The sequence below is a fragment of the Dermatophagoides farinae genome, chromosome 5 (assembly GCF_024713945.1).
Source record: "Dermatophagoides farinae isolate YC_2012a chromosome 5, ASM2471394v1, whole genome shotgun sequence".
Classification (NCBI taxonomy): Eukaryota; Metazoa; Arthropoda; class Arachnida; order Sarcoptiformes; family Pyroglyphidae; genus Dermatophagoides; species Dermatophagoides farinae.
Window position 1 is genome coordinate 4,072,558 of NC_134681.1, and position 22,781 is coordinate 4,095,338.

General features: G+C 30.7%; 4 protein-coding genes across 6 annotated transcripts; 2 read left to right on the plus strand and 2 right to left on the minus strand.

Annotated features, from left to right (window-relative positions):
* The first annotated feature begins 709 nt into the window (after positions 1–709).
* On the plus strand, positions 710–10,263 carry LOC124499351 (uncharacterized). 3 transcript variants are annotated; one of them, XM_075731018.1, is made up of 5 exons: positions 710–945; positions 2,404–3,642; positions 3,707–7,246; positions 7,318–8,709; positions 8,768–10,263. In XM_075731018.1, exons 2-5 carry the CDS (start codon positions 2,462–2,464, stop codon positions 10,098–10,100), a joined length of 7,446 nt encoding a protein of 2,481 aa, XP_075587133.1. In that variant the 5' UTR covers positions 710–945; positions 2,404–2,461; the 3' UTR covers positions 10,101–10,263. The 3 variants fall into 3 exon arrangements, with proteins under 3 accessions (XP_075587133.1, XP_075587134.1, XP_075587135.1); XM_075731019.1 differs by lacking the exon at positions 710–945 and adding an exon at positions 1,279–1,744; XM_075731020.1 differs by lacking the exon at positions 710–945 and adding an exon at positions 2,187–2,264.
* LOC124499898 (uncharacterized) lies at positions 10,244–11,327 on the minus strand. The gene is made up of 4 exons (XM_075731425.1): positions 11,015–11,327; positions 10,828–10,938; positions 10,554–10,779; positions 10,244–10,463 (listed from the first exon to the last, which is right to left on the minus strand). The coding sequence occupies exons 1-4, from the start codon at positions 11,325–11,327 to the stop codon at positions 10,244–10,246; spliced, it is 870 nt and encodes a 289-aa protein (XP_075587540.1).
* Positions 11,328–12,090: 763 nt separating this feature from the next.
* LOC124499330 (uncharacterized) lies at positions 12,091–15,301 on the plus strand. Its single transcript, XM_075731025.1, has 2 exons — positions 12,091–13,007; positions 13,083–15,301. The coding sequence occupies exons 1-2, from the start codon at positions 12,476–12,478 to the stop codon at positions 15,221–15,223; spliced, it is 2,673 nt and encodes an 890-aa protein (XP_075587140.1). The 5' UTR covers positions 12,091–12,475; the 3' UTR covers positions 15,224–15,301.
* Positions 15,226–22,098, minus strand: LOC124499328 (membrane-associated guanylate kinase, WW and PDZ domain-containing protein 1). The gene is made up of 6 exons (XM_075731021.1): positions 18,805–22,098; positions 18,252–18,723; positions 17,638–18,176; positions 16,776–17,566; positions 16,129–16,720; positions 15,226–16,066 (listed from the first exon to the last, which is right to left on the minus strand). Exons 1-6 carry the CDS (start codon positions 20,366–20,368, stop codon positions 15,435–15,437), a joined length of 4,590 nt encoding a protein of 1,529 aa, XP_075587136.1. The 5' UTR covers positions 20,369–22,098; the 3' UTR covers positions 15,226–15,434.
* Between the last annotated feature and the right edge of the window lie 683 nt (positions 22,099–22,781).

Here is a 22,781-nt window from a genome sequence, read left to right on the forward strand (position 1 = left end):
ATACGACATGATAATCATATAATCAAATTTGAGAAAACAAGACAACGTAAGGATGATTGTATTTAATAATATGTATTATATTAATTAATTGGTTTAATAATGATCAGCAGATTGATACTAGGTCATTGAGAACAATAATCGAATCTCTAAAAAAATTTACGGAACAATCGATGATAATTTGGGCAATGATAAAATTAGAAATTTGTTCAATTTCAACAAGATTGATAAAGAATTATCATGGCAGCCATATTGAGCACCTTGATCGATGTAAACCATTGTTCAATAGAAGAATATCCTGAATATTTTAAGCCGGAAATTATCTGATAAGCTAAATAATAATAATAATAAATATATAAATTTATTTCAAAGATTAATCGTCAAAATTGACAAATTTTTTTTCCACACGTTCACCATATGAATACATAAAAACAAAATAAAATTATATATTTCTTTTACACAACTTTGTAAACGCTGTAATTATGTAATTTTTGATTCCCGGTACATATAATTGATGATGACTTGTATTCAACATTCTTATTATCATTATGTTTTGGGATTGAAAATTTTAATTGAAAAAAAAATGAAAATAAAATTTGTAATTTTGATTGTTCACCAATAGATGGCTGTCTCGGAGTTGGTATTGTGTATGTGTGTGTGTGTGTGGTTTTTTTTTCATTCGGATCGCACACTTGTAGAGCTCAATTTTTTGTTTCCATTTTTAAGTGTGTATATATATCATCTATGTGATTAAGTTTGAATTATTTCCTTCACTTTTTTGTTCCATTTTGGTTCCATTTGAAACATACATACACGTGGCTATACATCATACACATACACACACACTTCTAACACGTGTTCAATTAATATGATAACATGTTTGAACAAAACAAAAACACACACACACACAAATTAATGCAACCACATCAAATCAAATCCAATCGATAGGTAAGTTGTATCCATGATTTTTAGTTGTCATTGTTATCATTTTTTTTATGGTTAATTTCAATTTGAAATTAATCATGTCGATAATAATTGTAAATTTTTTGTATTTAATTTGACAATTATTATAATCAATAAATGAATCAAATCATTTTGGATGTGAAACTTTTTATTTTAACCATAAGATAATATAATACACCCACCACTACCATCAATCAAGGTAGGCCATATGGTTACTGTGGTGTGTCTGGTATTTCTGTGTGTGTCTGTGTTTTGCTTCGTTTGATCTTCTCAAGATTGATGTGGTATGATTGTTGGTGGCTACAACGACGATTACGATACTACCTCATTTCAAGCAAAAGCAAAGCACTTGCCATCAACGAAGTGAAAATCAAAAAAAAAAAGACACCTTTCTCTCTCTCTCTCTTTCGGTAGTTTGACGAAAGAAACTCACTTTGCTCGCTATACACACATATGTATGTTTTTTTTTCGTTGAGTGATTGAAACAAAACAACAAAAAAAAAAACTAGCCAAACGAGCCACGATTTTAGTTTGGATTGATTTCCAATCGTTTTTGTTTTTTTTTCGTGGATGTCGTGGTTTGATCATCATTGTATAGTTGATGATTATCTTCTCGTAGTATAGTAGTATGAATGTGGGAATTGAATTAGATTGACGTCGTCATCGAATTCATTTGTATATATATATAAATTATTATTCAACATCATAAAAAAATCAATTTTGCATCGATTAATTAATCAATCAATCTGTTTTTAATTTCCATTTTTTTTATGCATTTCAAAATGTAAGTTTTAAACACACTGGTTCCATATTTATATTTTTATTTTGATTTAAAGAACTATAATAATAAACTACCTTTATTATCATTATTTGTTTACCTTGAATTATGGCCTGTTTTTTTTTCGTTGTTGTTGTTGTTGTTCTCGTTTTTTTCCCTATGATAATCACTAATGGTGATGATTAATTATCAATCGTCATCAATATTTTTTTTTGTTGTTGTTGTTATTGTTGTTGTTATTGTTTTCTTTTTCGAATCCATTTCTATTGATAATGATAATGTGTACAATATCACACACACACACACATCGTCATCGGTTATTGAAATTTATTTTGGCAACACACACACGCTACAACTACCACCACCACCAAAACCAAAACCACCGCTATCAGAATAATCGTTTGAATGGATTCTATTTTTAATATTAGTTTTTTTTTCCTTTTTGACTTTATTATTATTTTTGGCTCAATTTTTCATTATTATTATTATTCTTCATATGAATTCTTCTTAACCAAATTCGTATATGGTAGGTGTGGTTGTTGTTGTTGTTGTTGAATGGGTAAATGATTGACACATACAACATTGATGATGATGATTACAACAGTTGAAATTTTTTTTTTTTAATTTTGTTTTTGATGATTCTAATAGTTTTTTTCCATTTACAGATCATCATCATATATATAATGGACCTGTGATTCAAAATGATAATGAAAATTTAAAATTATGTCTACATCATTAACCGAATCATCGACATCATCGTCGACATCAATAACGGCTCCAACTTCATCATCATCGTCATCATCATCATCATCATCAAATAGTTCTGCTGAGAATTTAATATTCAATGATGAAATTGTTGCTATCGATGGTAATGATATAAACATTGTAAATATCGATTCATCATCATCATCATCATCATCGACAATGATGATGATGGTGGACAATAATAAAGAATCAAAAATCAATGATGATGATAATGAGAATAGATCATCATCTAATACAATAATTAATAAATCAATTATGATTCCATTATCATCATCAACAACAACAACAACGGCAACATCATCGCCTATAATATCAACGACTACAATAGTAACGTCGTTGTCATCAATTCCAGTTTCATCAAATACAATATCAACAACAATGTCAAATATTGAATATCCATTATATCAACAACAACAACAACAACAGAAACAACTTTCACCCCATTCTCATTCAATCCAAGAAGAATTGGATGAAACTAATAATGAACACTATACGAATCATTCCAAAAATTCAATTATAAATGTTTTATCTTCAAATTTAATCAATAATAATGAACAATTGTTATGGCAATCACAACAGCAACAACAACAATCAAAATCATCGTCTATACCATTATTACGATCAATGTCTTCTAATAATAATAATAATAACGATGTTTTAATGACCAATCGTTCACCGATTACAGCATCATTATTTTCACAACAATCAAATAATCATAATCGACAACAAATGATCAATTTGTCAATGGCATCAACAACTCAGCCATCATCATCATCATCATCATCAAATTTCATTATTGATGATTGTGATTATAGTGGCAGTAGTAATATTCTAACATCAAATCCATATCATTTAATGAATAATCCAAATGAAAATGGTAATAATGGTACATCTGGAGCAGCAACAGCAGTTATTGCTATTCAACAACAACAGCATAATAATAATGCACAATCATCATCATCGGCATTGTTGAATCGTTTATCGGCCATTACATCGCCACCATCATCAGCTGCAATGCCAAATACATCAAATTCATATGGTAATCTTTATAGATCATGTGGTAAATCGACCACTTCCACATCATCATCATTATCATCATATGTTGAACCACGTAATGAATATGAATCATTAATTAAACGGTAAATATTACTATGATTGATTATGAAGAAAAACATAATTGGAATTTTTTTTTTCTTACATTAGATATGCCGAATTGGATAGTTTTCATGTTGAAGTTGTAACTAAATTATCAATGACCGAAGCTGAAAATCGTCAACATCGTAAACGTAATAATGAAATTCTTCAACAATTGAATCAAGCAATGAATGCTCGTGAAACGATGCAAGATGAATTACATTCATTAACAGCAAAATATGAGAAAGCACTGCGTGATATACAGGAACTAAATGATCAGCTAACAAAGGTGAAAAAACAACGCGATGAAGCAAATAAAGAATGCCATAATGCAATGAATGGACGTAATAAAGCTAATCGTGAACGGCAACAAATGTATGAAGAACGTAATATTGCTATTCGTGAATATAATCTTATAATGTCTGAACGGGATTCTGTTCATAAAGAAATTGAAAAATTACAAGAAGATCTACAGGATATACAAAAACGTAATGAAACAATTGATAAAGAATACAAAATTACGATGGAAGAAATGGAAACACTAAGACGTGAATTGGCATCCGCTTTACTTGATCGTGATCGAGCATTGAAAACATTTTCTGATTTACGTGAAAAATATGGTGAATCATCAATGACATCACATCATTCACAGACTTCATTTAATCTTTATTCACTATTGCCATTTGCACAACAAGATTCACAGCAATCGCTACAACAGCAACAAGATTTCACTGTCGATGGTATCCATACATCGCCAATAATTATCAATAACAATAACAATTTAAGCAGTAGTAGTAATAGTAGTCTAATTGGTAATATTGTTCAAATGAATCTTCGACAACAATCACCAACAATGGCAACAATTAAGAACTTATCATTGATGACTAATGTAAATAAAACAACAGCAGCAAATCCACCACAGCAACAACAAATTATCAATAATCAACAGCCAATGATGACGATGACAACATCATCTAGTACATCATCAGTATCAACATTTGGAACATCTCAACAGCAGCAACAGCAGAATCATCATCAGCCATTAATTCATTCAACACCAAAAACAACATCAATAATTGATAATAATAATTCATCGAATAATTCATTAGCATCACCAGTGGTAAATCTAGTCAATACTACTACTGTTGGTGGTATTTCTGAAACGGAATCACTTCGTGAACAGGTCAAAACATTGCAGCTAGAATTACAACGTGCCTTACAAGAGATTGATTCATGGAAAACAAGACGTGATTGTGCCATAAATGAACGCGATAAAATCGTATTGGAACGTGAAAGTGTACGTGCACTTTGTGATAAATTACGTCGTGAACGTGATCGTAAAATTAGTGATCTAGCCGATGCTTTACGTGAATTATATGAAAGTAGACGACAAAAAAATGAAACAACTAAAGAAGTGGAATTATTAAAAGAAAAATTTGATTCAGCAATGAAAGCAAATAAAACGGCAATTAATCAATTGAATTTAAATGAAAAACAACAACAGAAGCAACCACAACAATCACAGCAACAGACAAATAAACCTAGCATCACTTGTACTAGTCAAGATTCCGCTATCGATGTTGATGATGCTCAGGCTGCTATTGCTCAAGCTGCTATGAATCAACAACAACAACAACAACAACCACCTCATCATCATCGTTATCTGAATAACAATCGTCCACGAACAATAGTTCAGCAGCAGCAATCAAATAATAAATGTTCAATGCAGACAGTATCATTGCCAATTTTAATGAATAATAATAATAATGATTATTTAAATCAATCAATAGATACAGATTCTACAATTGCAATTCGTCGTATGTTTGGTTTTGCTGGCGATCTAGTATTAATTGTTAATCATTTAACCCATCATAATAAACAACAATCGATTTCAGAGCATAAAAATAACAATAATGTATTGAATCATAATGATCGTATTGTATCGATAAATGGCACATCATTGAATAAAATATTGTCCGGCCATCTATTTCAATTTATGTGCAAATCTGCAAAATCATTGGATTCAGATTCGAATACGATTAAAGTTCAATTATATCGTTGTCAATCGATCATGTCATCACCTGGTTCATTATTACAAAATCAACAACAACAACAACAACAATTGCATCCAACGACTGAATTGGATAAACAACATAATTATATAGCGAAAGTAAATGAATATACAAAACCTACAAATTTATTACAACAAGCAGAACCAGAGAAACAATCATCATTAGCCATAATTGATTCTGTGGATGATGAATCTGAAATTGATGATGAACCACGTGCAACCGTTGATGAAGATAATGATGCTGATGAAGATGAACCAAATAGTGATGTTGAAAATGAATCTGAAGTAAAAACTATTGCTAGATTAGATCAAATGTTGGAACAATATCAGATTGAAGATTCTACTTCTTCATATTATGGAATGATTGGTGTTGGTGGAAATAATGATGGATTAACTACTACTGTCACTGGTGCTCCATCGTCATTTATGAATGATAATCATAACAATGTCCAATGTATATCATCACAACAGAAACAACAACATTCACCAACAACAACACTCCAGCATCCATCATCAAACACAATTACAGGCATTATACGTCGTTCAAGTCGATCTAATAAAAAATCCATTAAACAAAGAAATTCAACATTAACAGCATGTGCACAATTAACAGGTGCAGCTAAAGAATTAACTGCTGCCATAAAAAATCAATTAACTGATTCGAATAATTCTGGCACCGGTGATACATGGCCACGTTATAGACCACATCAATTTCTATCATCAATGTTGCCATCATTTTATAAGAATCATGGATTAAATGAATCGCAAAAAAATTCATCATCAGCCACATCCAAACAACAGCCACAAACAAATAAAACAGAAATGATGATTGGAAATATGAAACATTTACGTACACCATTAGCCAATATGGATAATATTAATAGCTATGCAACGACAATAAATCGTCGTAAACATCAAAGAAAATCATTGGGTATTTTTCTCGATATATTTCCTACAGCTGATTTGATGATGAAATCAAAATCACATTCACAATCAGAACAACAACAACAACAATCTAATAAAAATATGGATCAATCCACTATTGTATCATCATCGGCAACACCACCAGCAACAACAACAACATCGATCCAACAACAATCGGTAGTTATCAATGCTGCATCACAATTATCAGCTGTTACATTACGACAATCACCACGTCATCGTGAACATTCACAATCTATGATAAATTATGAAAATCCATATGGTACAACGACAACAAATTCTGGCAATCAACGATCAACCATTTTGCCGACAACGATGAATCCATTGAAAACACGATCATCACAGATAAATTATGATCATATAGCAGCATTGATCAATTATGGACAACAGCAAACACAACAACAACATTATCATCGTTCATTACCATCGCAGCAACATGTTTTATTTCAACAACAACAACAACAACAACAGCCTCAATCACAACAGCAATATATTTATTTAGAACAACAACCAACAACTGTTTCTTCTGCTTCCGCTACTGCTACATCAAAATTGACATCTTCATCAACATTACAACGAAGTTTAACATACAATAGGTACAGGTTATTTGTTTATTTTAACCGAAAAAAAAAATTTCACTAATTTTGTTTTTAACACTTTATTTCAGCTTAAAAACTATGAATAATGAACAAATTAGATATCTAATTGATCCACCTGCTAATAATAACGATACGAATAATTATTATTATCATATGAATGATAATCAACAACAACAACAACAACATCAACATCAACATAATCATTCCTCATCATCAACAGCGACAACAACAAATGGTGGTTATTTAAAACAAATTCATCAACGTTCACCATATTCAATGTATTCATCAACAATTTATGGTACTAATAATAAAACAATCGATAGTTCATCATCTGGTATTGTTGTTGTTGGTAAAGATTTGTTGTTGAAAAATAAAAATATAGCACAACAACAACAACAACAAGCACAAACAAATGATTTATATGGATCCCATTATTCAACCAATCCACCACCACCACCACCACCAGCATCATCATCGTCATCATCAGCAGCAGCAGTATCATCATCATTAGTTGATTATTCTGTTGTATCAGCACAAGATGAAAAACTTTTAAAACATTATGAAATGCGTCAACAACAACAACAACAGCAACATCATCACAATCATAATTATCAACAACAACCGACAACAGCTGGAACTATTACATCAACATCATCAAATACGAATCGTTCAAATTCATTATTTATGACCGGATATTTACCTAGTAATCATAATCATAGAATCAATACTACAGATCTATATGATATATATGGTCAAATTAGTTTTCGTCCAACAATTGCAATAACAACAACAAATACGACAACAGCAGCAGCAGCTGCGGCAACGGCGACAGCTACAAAATTGACAACCGACAATCTATATGCTACACTTATTGGTGGTGGTGGTGTTAACAATAACAACAACAATATTGATGTTGCTAATAATAATTTGCTAATTCGTAATTCGATGCCAATTACAGCTTCTACTAATAATAGTAATAATTATTATAATAATTTACAATCAGCATTAACAAATATTGGTATTCCACATTTACAACAATCACAACATCTTCATTATGCTGGTGGATCCATCTCAGGTGTTCAACGAACACAGCCATCAATAATATCGATGAATAATAATAGTTCATCAGGATCATCATCATCGACAACAAATAAATCACAAATAATACTGCCACAGCAAAAACATATGAGACATTCAATGAATCTATCATCGACAACTATTAAATCGGCTGTATTACCGACAATAGATTCAATTATGTTGCCATCGGCATCATCAAATAATAACAATAATGATAATGGTAATATTAATAAGAATAATGATCATGAAAATATGATGATGATGATGATGAATTGGGATAATGAATTAGCATCATGTTCATCATCATCTATAACAAGTTCAAAACCAGGTATTTGTAGTAAATCTGGTCAAATTTCCAATAATAGCCGTCCATATAAAGAGAGGTAAGTTTATATATTTATTATTTAAAACAAAATAATTGATTTATATCATTATTTTTAGCTCAAATTTTTCCACCATTTTTGATTCCAATGCCCTTTCATCGCGTGCAAGTATATCAAGTACACATAGTGCATCTGCTTCCATTTCTGCTGCGGCTGCTTCTGCTGCAGCCGCTTCTGCTACCGGTCATCATCAATATTCATTATCGGAAAATATTTATGGATCTACTATCGCTAATAATAATGCTAAAACTACATCATCACAAGCTTCACATCCAATTATTGGTGGTGTTCAACAACAACAACAATATTATGATGATAATCAACATTACACATCATTTGTATCGACAATTTCACGTTCACAAAGATTACGTATACCATCATCATCATCATCATCATCAACTTCAAATTCGATTTCAATACCACCGATAACAAAAACAAATAATAATCAAAAAAATGTTTTCGGTATAACGACAACACCAACAACATTTAATGGACCAATAATGATGGTTAATAGCAATAATACACCACAAATTGTTAATCCTAATCATCATCATCATCATCCACTTGGATTAATTGGTGATCGTAATTCATATGTATCAAACACTGGTAGTAATGGACCACAGATTGAAGTAAAATGGATCAAATGTTCAAAAGATGGTTCACCTGGTTCACCAATATTGGATCCAACTAAAGCACAACCGGATGATTATCGTCTGATCACTATTGATCGTAGTTCGGCTACATTAGGCATACGTATATTGCGAACATTGAATGATCAAAAAGGTGTTTTCGTTGAAGCCGTAACCGATGGTAGTTTGGCTGCGCAAGCCGGTATTCGTGTCGGTGATCAAATTATCGATATATGTGGACTGAATATGCGTACAGCTGATTTTAAAAATGCAGCCAAAGTATTGAATCAATGTCGTGATCCAATAACAATGTTGGTGCAGAAAAATTTGGATAAATTTCGTGAAACACAAAGTAAACAATTTCAATTTCAAACAACAACACCAACAACTACAACGACATCAGCAACTATAACGAATTTGAATCAAAATGATAACGGTATTGAAAAAGAATCAAATAGTGGTAGTAGTGGAAATAATAATATTGAAACAACAATATTATCAACTACATCACCACCACCACCGTCCACATCTGCATCATCATTATCTATTAAACATCATCATAATCAATTATCAAAACGACGTTCTTGTTTTGAACAACCAGAATTGGCCGCAGCAATGGCTGCCGATCATAATGCTGGCCGTTTACGTGCACCAATCGTTGGACATGAATCTTCAGATCTAGAAAATAATGTCGTAGTCATTGTTGATGATGATGATGACGATGACGATGACGACGATAATGATCGTAATGAATTTAGTTAATTTTCTTTTTTTTTTATTTTCTCTCTTCGTTTGAATTTAATTCATTCATCAATTGAAGCGATTGATTTTTTTTCAATTTTTTTTTCTTGAATTTGATTTAATTTTTTATTTTTAAATTGAAATTAAAATTTTTTTTTCTCATTTTAACCTGCAAAACTTTCAATTGTAGTTATAGCTGGTTTTCGTCGCCGTTTTTGTACCAATGGATTTTTATACGATTTATGATGCTGTTGTGGTTGTTGCCGTTGTCGTTGTTTCGATGGTTTTCGATAAAAATTTTGATTCTTTCCATTATTATTATAATGAATGATTGTATGACGATTTCGGTATCGATTTGTTTGTCGATTACGATTTTGATTTGTATGATGATTACGATTAACGATTTTACTACTACTACTACTACCATAACGATTTCGATGATGATGATGATGAAAACGATTCCTTGTGGTTGTTGAATGTTTGTTATTTGTTGTAAAAAAATTTTGATTACCATGACTTCTTAATGATATATTTTCATCTGATAAACCACCATTTCCCGGTCCCATTGGTTGTTCATTTGGTGGACCGATTGGATAATAAATACCATCCGGATTTAATGACGATGGTGTCATTTCTCCACCTATTTGTGGTGGTTGTTGTTCACCACCATTTTCACCTTCGGGCAGTGTTTCCGGTCCTTCTGGTGGTATTTCTAGTTCACCACCTTCAGATGGTGGTTGTTCATCACCACCGCCAGGTAGTTCTTCTTCACCTGGTTCTGGTTCTGGTTCTGGTTCTGGCTCTGGTTCTGGTTCTGGATCAGGTTCGAGTTCAGGCAATATAGTTGTAGCTGGTTGAACTGTAAAAATAAAAAAATCTCCCAGAGAATGATAAGTGTGAAATAATATGAAATGATCAATGAATGGTTAACATACCATAATTGGGCGGTATTAACAAAACAATGATTTGCCGTTTAAAGAAAAAATTATCTTTATACATTGGAAAATCTGATTTATAAGGATGATTTTCATTTGCAATGAAAATTGTTGATTTATTCGTATCGAATGTTGATGAACCATGATTATCATCGGCATTATTAAATGTATTTATATTCAAACGACGTTTACCGGATACGATTGAAATCATTGTAATAAACAGCCATATTGATCGAATTAATGATGTTAATAATAATAATGATGGACAGTGTTGTTTTTGACCAAATCCATTTTTATGATAATTTAGATTCATGGTCGAATACTTTGACAGTAGTAATAACAATTTTTAATTATTTGTCAATTTATACTGATGAGACATAACTCTATCTGATTAATGAATGAATGAATTTTTCTTTTCATTCAATAATCGTTTGGATCAATTTCATTTTCATCATCATAATATAACAATAACAATAATATATAATAACCGACCGATATTGAAATTGAATGAAAATTTCAAATTTTTTTTTCTACTTTTTTTCCACATTATTTATACAACTGTACGTTGGTCAAAACAATGGCCATGCACCGAAATTGATGATGATTCAATAGTTATTTGCATTTTATTTAACAAAAAAAAATGAAATAAAATTTGAAATTGGCCAAAAAATACTTTTTTCATGAATGGACCAATGTAACATAATAATAATAATAATCGATCGATGTCTATGTTTGCTAACATAATTGAATGATGATGACAGCGACAATTTTGTTTTGTTTTGTTTTGTTTTAAATTTTTGGCCATTTAATTGGATTTCAAATCGATTGATTGATTGGTAATTATTTGTCTGTGTCTGTATTTTTTTTTTTGTTTGTTTTTTTCATACTGTTTTTTCAATCAAATCCAATTTCAACTGAAGAATTATTTTTCGTTTCTTTTTTTTCGAAAAAAATTCCCATATCGTTTCCGTTACAAAGAAACCAAAAAAAACCAAAAAAAAAAAAAAAAAATTATTTCAATCATCTGCGCGGCCACACCCTCTTAAAGATTAGCAAAGAAGTGGAGCAACATTTACATACAGACATATACAAACACACATTGGCCATCGTCACGCAAGCTTTTAGAAATGGCGAGTCAAGTAAAAATAAAAAGCCAGGGTTGGTTTTTTGTTCACACCAGAGAAACACACGCACACACACACACACATAATGTGTAGTGGTTGCTGGTGGTTGTTGTGGTGGTGGTGGTGGTGGTGGTGATGGTATTGGTATTGGTTGTGGACCCTCAACCAACTGGTCAACAACAACACCAATATTTCCAAGTCAACTCACGAAACAAAGACGCCACAGAGAGGACATTGTGTCGTTTTTGTTCATTTGTTATTTCAACCAAGAAAAAAAAAAATTCAACAATCATTTTTTTTAAATTGTTTCACATTTATCGACAATCAAATTAAAATAATGTCATCAACTTGTTGCGCTTGTCATCACCATACAAATCATCATATAAATGGATCAAATACATTACCATCAAATTCATCATTTTCAGATTCAATTGGATCCTATAATAATAATAATAATAATAATAACAATAATAATAATGGAAATCATCAACATACAATCAATGTTGTAACCTGTAAATCATCATCATCATCATCCAATACAATTGATCATCATCATCATCATCAACAACATAATCATCATCATCATCATCATAATAATATGGTATCATCAAATAATGATTGTGGTTATTGTTGTTTTCGGCCTGCTAGATGGTTATTCACATTATTATCATCATGGGCGCATAGAACAAATCGTCATCTAAGTTTAATAACATTATCATTTGTATTTATATTAATATGGTCATCAATATTATCATCAATAATGATTATACATTCATATCGTGAACGTGAATCAGCTACAAATATGATTGAATTATTTACTATGCATAAAAATGTTGGCCAATTAGCGTTTGCTATTGGTAATGAAATGTGTAAGTATTTATTTATTGATTTTTTTTTAAATCCCGATCACGAAACAATCAATTTTTTTTCGAGTTCATTTTCAGTGTCAACACTTAAACTAAATAAACAACAACAACAAATGATGAATAATACAACAAACAATGATCAATTGAATCATACGAATACATCATCATTATATCAACAACAGAATGAAACCGATATGGCGGTGAAACAAATGCTCAATGCTTTAAAACAAAAAGGTTATAATGGTGATCAGATTGAAGCGATGATTAATGAAAAATTACATTATTTACGATCAAAATGTAATAATTGGTCTATAAATATTAGCAACAATGAAATTGTCACCAATTCAACCATTCATCATCGGAACCAGACTAAACAATCATCATCAATGATGATTGATTGTGTTCGAACATATGAAAAATTTTTCTACAATCTAGATATGGAATTATTACCTGTTTATCATCATCAACAGCAATCGCAATCGCAACAACAAAATCAATCATGGTTATGGGAACGATATTCCAAATTAGCCATGACTGATTTTTCATTACGTAATATGCCATATACATTATTTATTCGTGGTGTCATACAACGATATACGGCACTTGGTTTTGGTACAATATTGTTAGCCACAGCTGATTTTAATAATAAAAAATCAATAATGAAAACATTCAACATATCGGATTATTTTCATTATTATTATTCAAGTCGACAACAGATTGAATCATCATTTGTATGGAATCAAAAATTTTATCAAAAATATCTGGAATTCGAACAATCAGAATATCAAACTGAAATGCTTGTTAATCATTTCAATCGATGGCTAATGGATATACAACAACAATATAGCCAAATGAGTCAATTAATGATACGTTTATTCACACAAGAAACATTAAATCGTATGCATAGTTATTTGAAGAAAAAAAATGCTGAAAGTATTGAACGATTAATGTTTGTGAATGGTAATCGTACAAAATTTATCACTGATCAAGATGCTAATAATCAAATTAGTATAAATGTGGATAGTGATTTCATTGAATCATTTGGTCTGCAAAGAATACAACATTTAATCAATATGGCACCACAACAACAACAAAAATCATCAACAATTGATGATGTTAACAATGTAATGAATGAACAATATGAACAATTGACCAAAGATCAAGTACGATTCTTGATACGTGTACAAGATTTTCTAAATATATCAATGTATTCACATCTTGTACAAACAATGATCAATGAACAAACAAATTTCATTTATCATTCAATTGTTGTTACCATGTTAATCATATCCGTTGTTTCTGGTCTAATTCTCTTTATTTATATCTGTATTTGGTCATCATATTTTCGTCATCAATCCTGTTGTATGATGATGAAATCCACTAATCATCATCATCATCATCATTCAGGTATATTTAATCGTCGTTGGTTTATACGAAGAAGACCATTCTGGAATCTATCATTACCATCAACATCTACATTTAAAACATATTTTTCATCAACAGCAACAAATCAACAACATTCAACAGGTTGTCATCATTGTCATCATCATCATCATCAATCATTGAATCATCGATCATGTAGATCATCATTGACAAATCATCATCATAATTATTGTGGTCCTATGACCTGTTGCTGTTGTTGTTGTTTTCAAATGATAATGAATCCTGGTTCACCAACAATCAATAATGGTAGATTATTAAAGAAAAATCATTGCCATCATACATCAACATTGGCAAATGTTATATTTCCATGTTCAAATTCTAATAATGCATTTCTTATATCATCATCAACAAAACGAACAATTGCCGGTGCCGTCATAAATCGTTATTGTGCTACACCAATTTCCTCTTCATCATCATCGAATAATCATCAAAATCAATCAATTAATCATAATACAAATAATAATAATCAAACAAAAACATCACTTTCAACATATAAATTTGATAATACTCGTAATAATCATGGTAGTGGTAAAAATGCCATAAACAATGGTGATACAGTAGCTCCAATTGGTCCATCATTATCATCATCATCAACGACATCGACAAATTCAAATCATCAAATTGATTGTAGTATAAAACATGAAAAATTATCATCAATAGCTGAAAAAAATTCTGAATGTCCAAAACAAAAAAACAATGGAATTGATGATGATGATGATAATGGTAATGGTAATTTAGCCGAAAATAATGGATGTAATGATAATAATAACAAATAAAATTTCTTTGATCAATTTTTTTTTCATATCTTTATCTTCTTTTTTTTGAAATAAAAATAAAAAATCAATTTTTTTCTTGCCAAAAAACAAAACAAAAAAATTTTTCTCATTGTTCTGATTGAAGCAATGATTTTTCGAGTACAATTTTTAATGTCTATACATGAAACAAAAAAAAAAAAAAAAAAGAAGTGTGTGTGTGTGCGTGTTTTTACTAATAACTAATCATATTGGATGGATATTTAGTTGAAGGAAATTGTAAAAGCATAGATGATGATGATGTTGTTGCTGTTGTAGTTGATGCTATAGCTGTTGTTGATGATAATGGGAGTGCTGGAGGTGGTGGTGGGGGTGGTGGTTGATGCTGTATAAAGGCTTGACTATTTATTGTATGTTGAGATGTTGGTAATGGTGTTGTTGGTACTGGTGGTGGTGATGATGTTAATAATTGATGATTATTTGTGGCTGATATTCGGCCAGTAATAGATGATGATGATGGTGGGGGTGGTGGTGGTGGCGGTGACATCATTGCTGTTGTGGAGAAAAATTCACCACCACCATAATTGTGACGAATTCTAAGTCTAACCGATGGCATACTTTGGCTAATAAGCTGTACAGCTTCTTGATGTGTCATACCAATTGTAGATCGATCATTAATTTCAAGTATCTCATCACCAATCTGTAATAATGAACTGGCTGGACCATTTGTTGCTATTGCCAATATGAATAATGGCATACCATTGAATTCAGCACCACCACGTATAGAGAATCCATAACCATTTGTACCACGTATTAATTCACAGCTATAACAATCGGCTGGTACGATTCGTAATAATAATGTATCGTCTAATCGTAAACAACAAGCAGCAATAAGAAAATTATTGAAAAAAACTAGAAAAAAAACTTACCAGATTCTTTGATTTTATTAACAATTTCTGGATGTGACATATTCGTAACATCAACACCATTCACGGCAATGATACGATCACGTATATGTAAACGTTGACAACGATATGCAGGACTACCGTCAATTATTCGTCCAATCAATGCACAATTACCACATGAAATAATGACAAAACCAAAACCTTCATAATCTTGTCGATGTAATTGTACATCATATGCATTTAGGTAACGTTTACGTCTTACAAGGATAGTAACCTGTGCACCAGTTTGTGCCATTAATTGTACCACTTCTTGGTGGCTTGAACCAATAACATATTGTCCATTTATAGCAATTAATTCATCACCTGCTTTTAATGTACCATCTTTATGTGCTGCTCCACCAATAACAATTGATCCAATTGCAACATTACTACCATCTTCAGAGCCACCAATAATACGAAAACCGAATCCCGTATCAGTACGATTCAATGTAATCTGATGATATTCATAATCTATATCAATTTGACCAAATAAATTACCCGTTGATGATAATGGTGGTGGTAATGATCGATCATCATTTGTAGTCATTGTTGATAATATTGGTGCCGATTGACTTGACTATAAAAAAAAATCAATAAAAACATTGAATCCAAGTGAATGAAAAACAACTTACTTTCATTGATGAATTATTCATCATTACCATTGGAAAATTACTATAATCCATTTGCTGTTGTAGTGGTTGTTTTTGTAGCTGTTGATTACTATAAACATGATTATTATTATCACCACTAGCCATATTTATATTATTATTATAATCATCATTAGTATATAGATTATTATAACATTGTTGATCATATTGATCATCAATATCATTGTTGTGATTATTATTATTATTATTCTGAGTATTTGTTATAGGATTCATCATCGTCATCATCGTTATTGGATCATTATTATTCCAGGTATCACCTGTTGCTGCTACCATCGGATTCGTTAATAATGGTAATGTTGTATTATAATTTCTATTATACATTGTTGATTGTTGTTTTTGCTGTTGCTGCTGCTGTTGTTGTTGTTGTTGTTGATAGAATAATTCTTCATTTGGTGTTTTACAATTCCGTATTATATTGCCCGATTGTTGTCCAATAGCTAAATTATCCATATCGATCATATTATTATCATTATTATTTGTCATTGGATTATTCATCATCATCATCATTGTTGTTGTTGATTGATTTGGTGTTTTTGATCGAAATCTTTTTTTACGTTTTACCATAAATTCTGTTGGTTCATCCACTGGACATTGTTTCAATAATTCGACAACATCCAAATGTGCTAATTGTGTTAAATCAACACCATTTATACTTAATAGAATATCACCTTGTCGTAATGAACAGCAACGTTCAATGTCAAGAATTTTCTTTACTTTTTGTCCATTATGACCTTCACTTATGGTGAATCCAAATCCTATGTGTGGTGGAGAGAAAAAAAAATTGTAAAAAATTCAAAAAAACAAATCAATTTTCAGTTCTCAATACCTTGAAATCCTTTGATTATTTTCAGATTAATTATATCATAATCTTCATCACTAATACCGATTGGTAATTGATAACCACGTGCAAACGTTAAACGTACACGATCACCAACAGTAAATGTTGCAAATAATTGTGCAATATCTGAATGTTGATAACCGGCAACAGAAACACCGGCAACCGATACAAGTACATCACCTGGTTGTATAACACCGGATGCAGCAGCTGAACCACCTTGTATCAATGATTTAACCACAATTAATCCTTTATCGATTTCAATCAATGTAAAACCAAATCCATTGATGCCTTTTACTAATTCAATTTCATATGGTCGTTCATATTGTGTACGTTTATTGATATGATCAATATAATAAACACCATAATGTGAATCGGATATACGTTCCCAGCCATATGGTAATGATGCTGCATCTATAGCAACAATATTCGATCGATTTCGTTTACGTTTTGCCATTGCTGTCATTGTTGACCATGATGATGTTGAATCCATTTTCATGTTTGATTCATTCTTCATTATCATTGTTTCACTGTTTTGTAATTAAAAATTAAAATAAAATAAATATTTTAAAGGAAAAAAAATTATCCAAGAAAAAAAATAATACCTTGCCATCGTCGTTGGATTATTATAATCAGATGATGGTAAAGCTGTACCATAATAATAATTACAATAAACACCTGATTCTAATAATAATCCTGAACGTTCCATTTGTATAAATTGTTCTTTTGTAACAAATCGATAATCAACACCATCAATTTCAGCATCACGTTTTGGCCTAGTTGTTATTGGTATTGTACGTGCATAAATATTATCACGAATTAGTTCCTGTAATTTATGATCCAATGAACCGCGTACAAAACGTCGTGATAAATATTCACGTAATTCTAATGGGAATCCATGTTGGCCACCAGTCAATACTTTAAATGAATGTCTTGATTGTCTTGATAATATCTGTTCAATATCGTATGATGTTAATCCAGCTATTTGTTCACCATCAATTTCGATAATAATATCTCCAGTTTCAGTAAAATAAGGCATTTGACCATAATCTGAACCTCCCGATATAAGATAATCTCCTGATTGATTTTAATAAAAAAAAATATGATCAGTGATCATCATGAAAAAAGAAAATCCAACAATCAAAATGACACACTTACCATTGGATAATGATTCACAAATGGCTATATTTTGTGACCAATGTGGTAATTTACCACCACTACTACCACCACCACCACCACCATATTGATGATGATCATTATTAACACTTTTGGCGACATTATCATCACCACCACCATTTTCATTAATCATTTCAATCATCATTGTTCTATCATTGTTTGATGAATTTTTATTATTATTATCCACTTGTTGCTGCTGCTGATAATGATGGCCATTATTATTATTTGTTGATTTTAATGCTGATTTTTTTACATTTAATATTGATGAATGATGTGATGATGATGATGCATCAATATCTTCAACAACATCGCCACCACCAATAACAACAACATCATTATCATCATCATCATTATCCACGGTATTATTGACAATATTTTCATTATTCATTGTTTTAGCCATCTTCTTTGTATTATTTTTTTCCAAAATAAATGATGATTTTGTTTGAGGTAATAATTTTGATACAAATGATGATGATGATGATGAGGTATTATTATGATTATTTTCATTTAACACTTTAATTTTTGTTGCTGATACATTTTCATTATTTATAATTTGATTATTATTATTATGATTATGATGATGATTTTTTATTATCGATGATGATGATGATGATGATGAACCATTCATGGATATTGATGTTGGCGCTGCTGCTGCTGTTGTTGTTGTTTTTGTAGTTAAATCATTTAACCGATAGGTGTTACCATTATTATTATTATTATTATCAATGGTCAAAGTTGATGATTTGGCTGCTGCCGCTGTAGTTGTTGTTGTTGTATTTGATGCTATTGACGTTGTTGTTGTCGTTGTTAATAATGATGATGAGTCATGATGAAGAACAGCCATATCAACATCAACAACAGGTATGGTATCCGTATTGTATGGCTTAGTGTTGTTGCTGCTGTTCTTGTTGTTCTGGTTCTGATTATTATTATTATTATGGCTACCACTATCCAGAACATCATCATCATCGTTTATGATGATTTTATTTGATAATAATGATGATGATGCTAGCATATCTGATTCTGGTTCTAGTTCTAATTTTAGTTTATGTTGTTGTGGTTGTTGTTTTTGCTCATTCAATTTTAGTTGTTTTTGCTGTGGTTGTTGTGGTGGTTGTTGCTTATTACCTGTCTGATGTTGATGGTGGTTGTTGTTGTTGTTATTATAATTGTTGCTGCCACTAGATTGTACACCATCATCATCATCATCATCATCAGTACGTTTTTTATTATTTTTAATAATTTTTATTGTTCCACTTGGGTCAATCAATGATTCATTATTATTATTTGAATCATTTTGTTTTGATTTTAATTGTAAATTCATTAAATTCAATTCTAAATTATTTGATTCATTATCATCATGTTCATATGGTAATGAACTCGATGATGATGATGAAATAGTTGATAATGGTGATTGTTCTTTTGTCATTTCAATCATCATCATTTCAACTGTTGATTCAGATTTTTCTTGCTGTTCTTTTAATGATAATAATGATGATGATGATGATGATGAATCGGATGATTGATGATTATCATCATCAGCCATATTTTATTATTGATTAATTTCGTTTTTGGCTCACTTGAAAAAAAAATATTGTCAACGATTCACGATAACAACAAAAAAAAGAGGGTGGAGAGAAAAAGTCAAAAAAAGGACCAAAGAAAAACGAACCTGTGTGTGACACATGTTGCATATGGTTTTTTTCTGGTCTCACAACCGCTGCCACCACCACCACCACATTACTGCACACATACAAACACACACACACTTTGAATCATGACCGTTGAAATTATCCAAAACTAGAAAAAAAACAAACGGCCACACATGTCACCATTTCCATTTTGATATACACTTAGGTCACAGATATATGCACATGTCACACATACACACACTCACACGAAAAAAAAATTTGTTTCTTGATGTTGTGAGAAAATTTTTGTTTTCAAATTTTGTTGTTGTTTAGATCAATCATCAATAACAATAACTGAATGACGACGACGACGACAACGAACGTTGTCATGGTATTTCTCTATGTCTCACTCTGCGGAAATAAATCAGACAAACACACACACACACACACTTTCAATGGATTTTGTCTGTCTGTGTGTTTGTGTTTTGATTTGGATTCGGTTATTTTATTCATCGATAAAATGGATTTACATTTAGATTTTTGTTCACTTCCCATTTCATCATCATCATCATCATCAATATTAATCAATCAAATCAGATCAGATTCGGCATATGTATATTGATATATAATGTCTGTCTGTCTCTTTCTCTCTCTCTCTCTCACTCTCTTTCTCTTTTTATATGCAATTTAATGATGTGTTTATGTGAGTGGATGATGTGGATTGATGATGATGTTGAATGTGGATATAGATGAATAAAATGTTTACAAATGAAATTCAATTCAATTCGATCGATTGGATTGAATTGAATTTGAAAAAAAATTGTTTTTCAAAACAACAACAAATGGGCTTGTGATTTTTTGTTTAAATGATGACGAAAAAAAAAAAACAAAATCACAGAACAGAATTGAATGAATGTGAAAATAATGATGATGGTGATGATGATGATGAGTAACTTGTGATTAAATGAAGAAAAAATGAAAAAAAAATTCTTTGATATGAAACAAAGAAACAACAACAACAACAAAAGAAAAAAAAAACAATTGAAGCAAAAATAATGATGATGATGATGAACAATCAAGAATCGTGAATAGTTGCCAAGAATTTTTTGTTGTTGTTGTTGTTGATGTTGCCGATTCTGTTTGAATGACGGGCGTATGTGTACGTGTGTATTTATGGCATCACAAATAAACATTAAATAATTGTTAATGATGATGATGATGATGATAAGTAGTAAAAGTAAAAGAAAATGAAAAAAAAACCCGTAAAAGCAGCAGCAGTATTCTTTGATTCTTTAATTGATATTCTTGCCGTTGTTGTTGCTGTTGCTGTTGTGGTAGTAGAATTTTTATGTTTAAAGATTAAAAGTTGGTACTAATACACACTAATACACCCACTATCGTAAGATCATAAGATGAATTCATGACTTTTAAACTTTTCATCATCAAATATATAATCATTAAGAAAGAAAAGATTACGATTTTGAGCATTTTATTCTTCAATTTCAAAAAATTTTTTTTTCATGGCAAATTTATTCTGTGTGTGTGCGTGTGTGCGATTGAAATTAACAACACAAAATGTTTTGCTATATGGATGGATGAATGGATGGATGGATGGTTTGTTTGTAGTCAAATAGAAAAATAAACATACAAAATGAAAACATTGAAGAAACTGCACTGGTCATACTACTATTGCCACTATAGTCATATGAAATTATCATCATTTCATCAACAAAAAAAAAGATAGAAAAAAAATAACATTACCCGAAATAACCGGTAAAAAAAAACCTAAACACACAAACTTACACATACAAACATTTAAAACAAAACGAAATAAAAATAAAAAAAAAAATGGAATGGAAAAAATTCAACACATTCACAGTCACAAGTGTTTGGTCGGTTTTTGATTTTAATGATGATGATGATGATGAACTTGTGCTACTTGGCCTGTTCTCTATCTCTATCTCTCTCTCTTTAGCTCTCTTGTTCTCTCTTCAGCTACCAATGTCTGGCTACACAAATGTTTAAAATTTTTCTTTTTATTTTCATTTTTGCTGAAAAATTTCTGCTAAAAACAAGATTTTTTTTTTTTTTGGCCAACTCTCTATGATGAAGCATACTTGATTCTGGATCATCAATTCAATTCAATTAAATTTAAAAATGGTCCGTTAAAACAACAGAACAGAACAGAACAGAACAAAACAAAACAAAACAAAGAAAAGAAATTTTTCACATTTTCTTTTGATGTTTATCCTGGTTATATAAACATGTTTATATTACACCACATTCATTCATTCACAAAGAGTGAAAGTTAATCTCATATGTGTTTAT

Coding starts and splice junctions, on each gene's coding strand:
- LOC124499898 (XM_075731425.1), bottom strand. CDS start 11,327: ATGAATCTAAATTATCATAAAAATGGATTTGGTCAAAAACAACACTGT. Junction 10,939..11,014: donor GTTAATACCGCCCAATTATG/GTATGTTAACCA, acceptor TTATTTTTACAG/TTCAACCAGCTACAACTATA. Junction 10,464..10,553: donor ACAACAAATAACAAACATTC/AACAACCACAAG, acceptor TCGTAATCATCA/TACAAATCAAAATCGTAATC.
- LOC124499328 (XM_075731021.1), bottom strand. CDS start 20,368: ATGGCTGATGATGATAATCATCAATCATCCGATTCATCATCATCATCA. Junction 16,721..16,775: donor TGAATAATTCATCAATGAAA/GTAAGTTGTTTT, acceptor TTTTTTTTATAG/TCAAGTCAATCGGCACCAAT. Junction 16,067..16,128: donor TAATAAAATCAAAGAATCTG/GTAAGTTTTTTT, acceptor GTTTACGATTAG/ACGATACATTATTATTACGA.
- LOC124499330 (XM_075731025.1), top strand. CDS start 12,476: ATGTCATCAACTTGTTGCGCTTGTCATCACCATACAAATCATCATATA. Junction 13,008..13,082: donor TGCTATTGGTAATGAAATGT/GTAAGTATTTAT, acceptor GTTCATTTTCAG/TGTCAACACTTAAACTAAAT.
- LOC124499351 (XM_075731018.1), top strand. CDS start 2,462: ATGTCTACATCATTAACCGAATCATCGACATCATCGTCGACATCAATA. Junction 3,643..3,706: donor TATGAATCATTAATTAAACG/GTAAATATTACT, acceptor TTCTTACATTAG/ATATGCCGAATTGGATAGTT. Junction 8,710..8,767: donor AGCCGTCCATATAAAGAGAG/GTAAGTTTATAT, acceptor CATTATTTTTAG/CTCAAATTTTTCCACCATTT.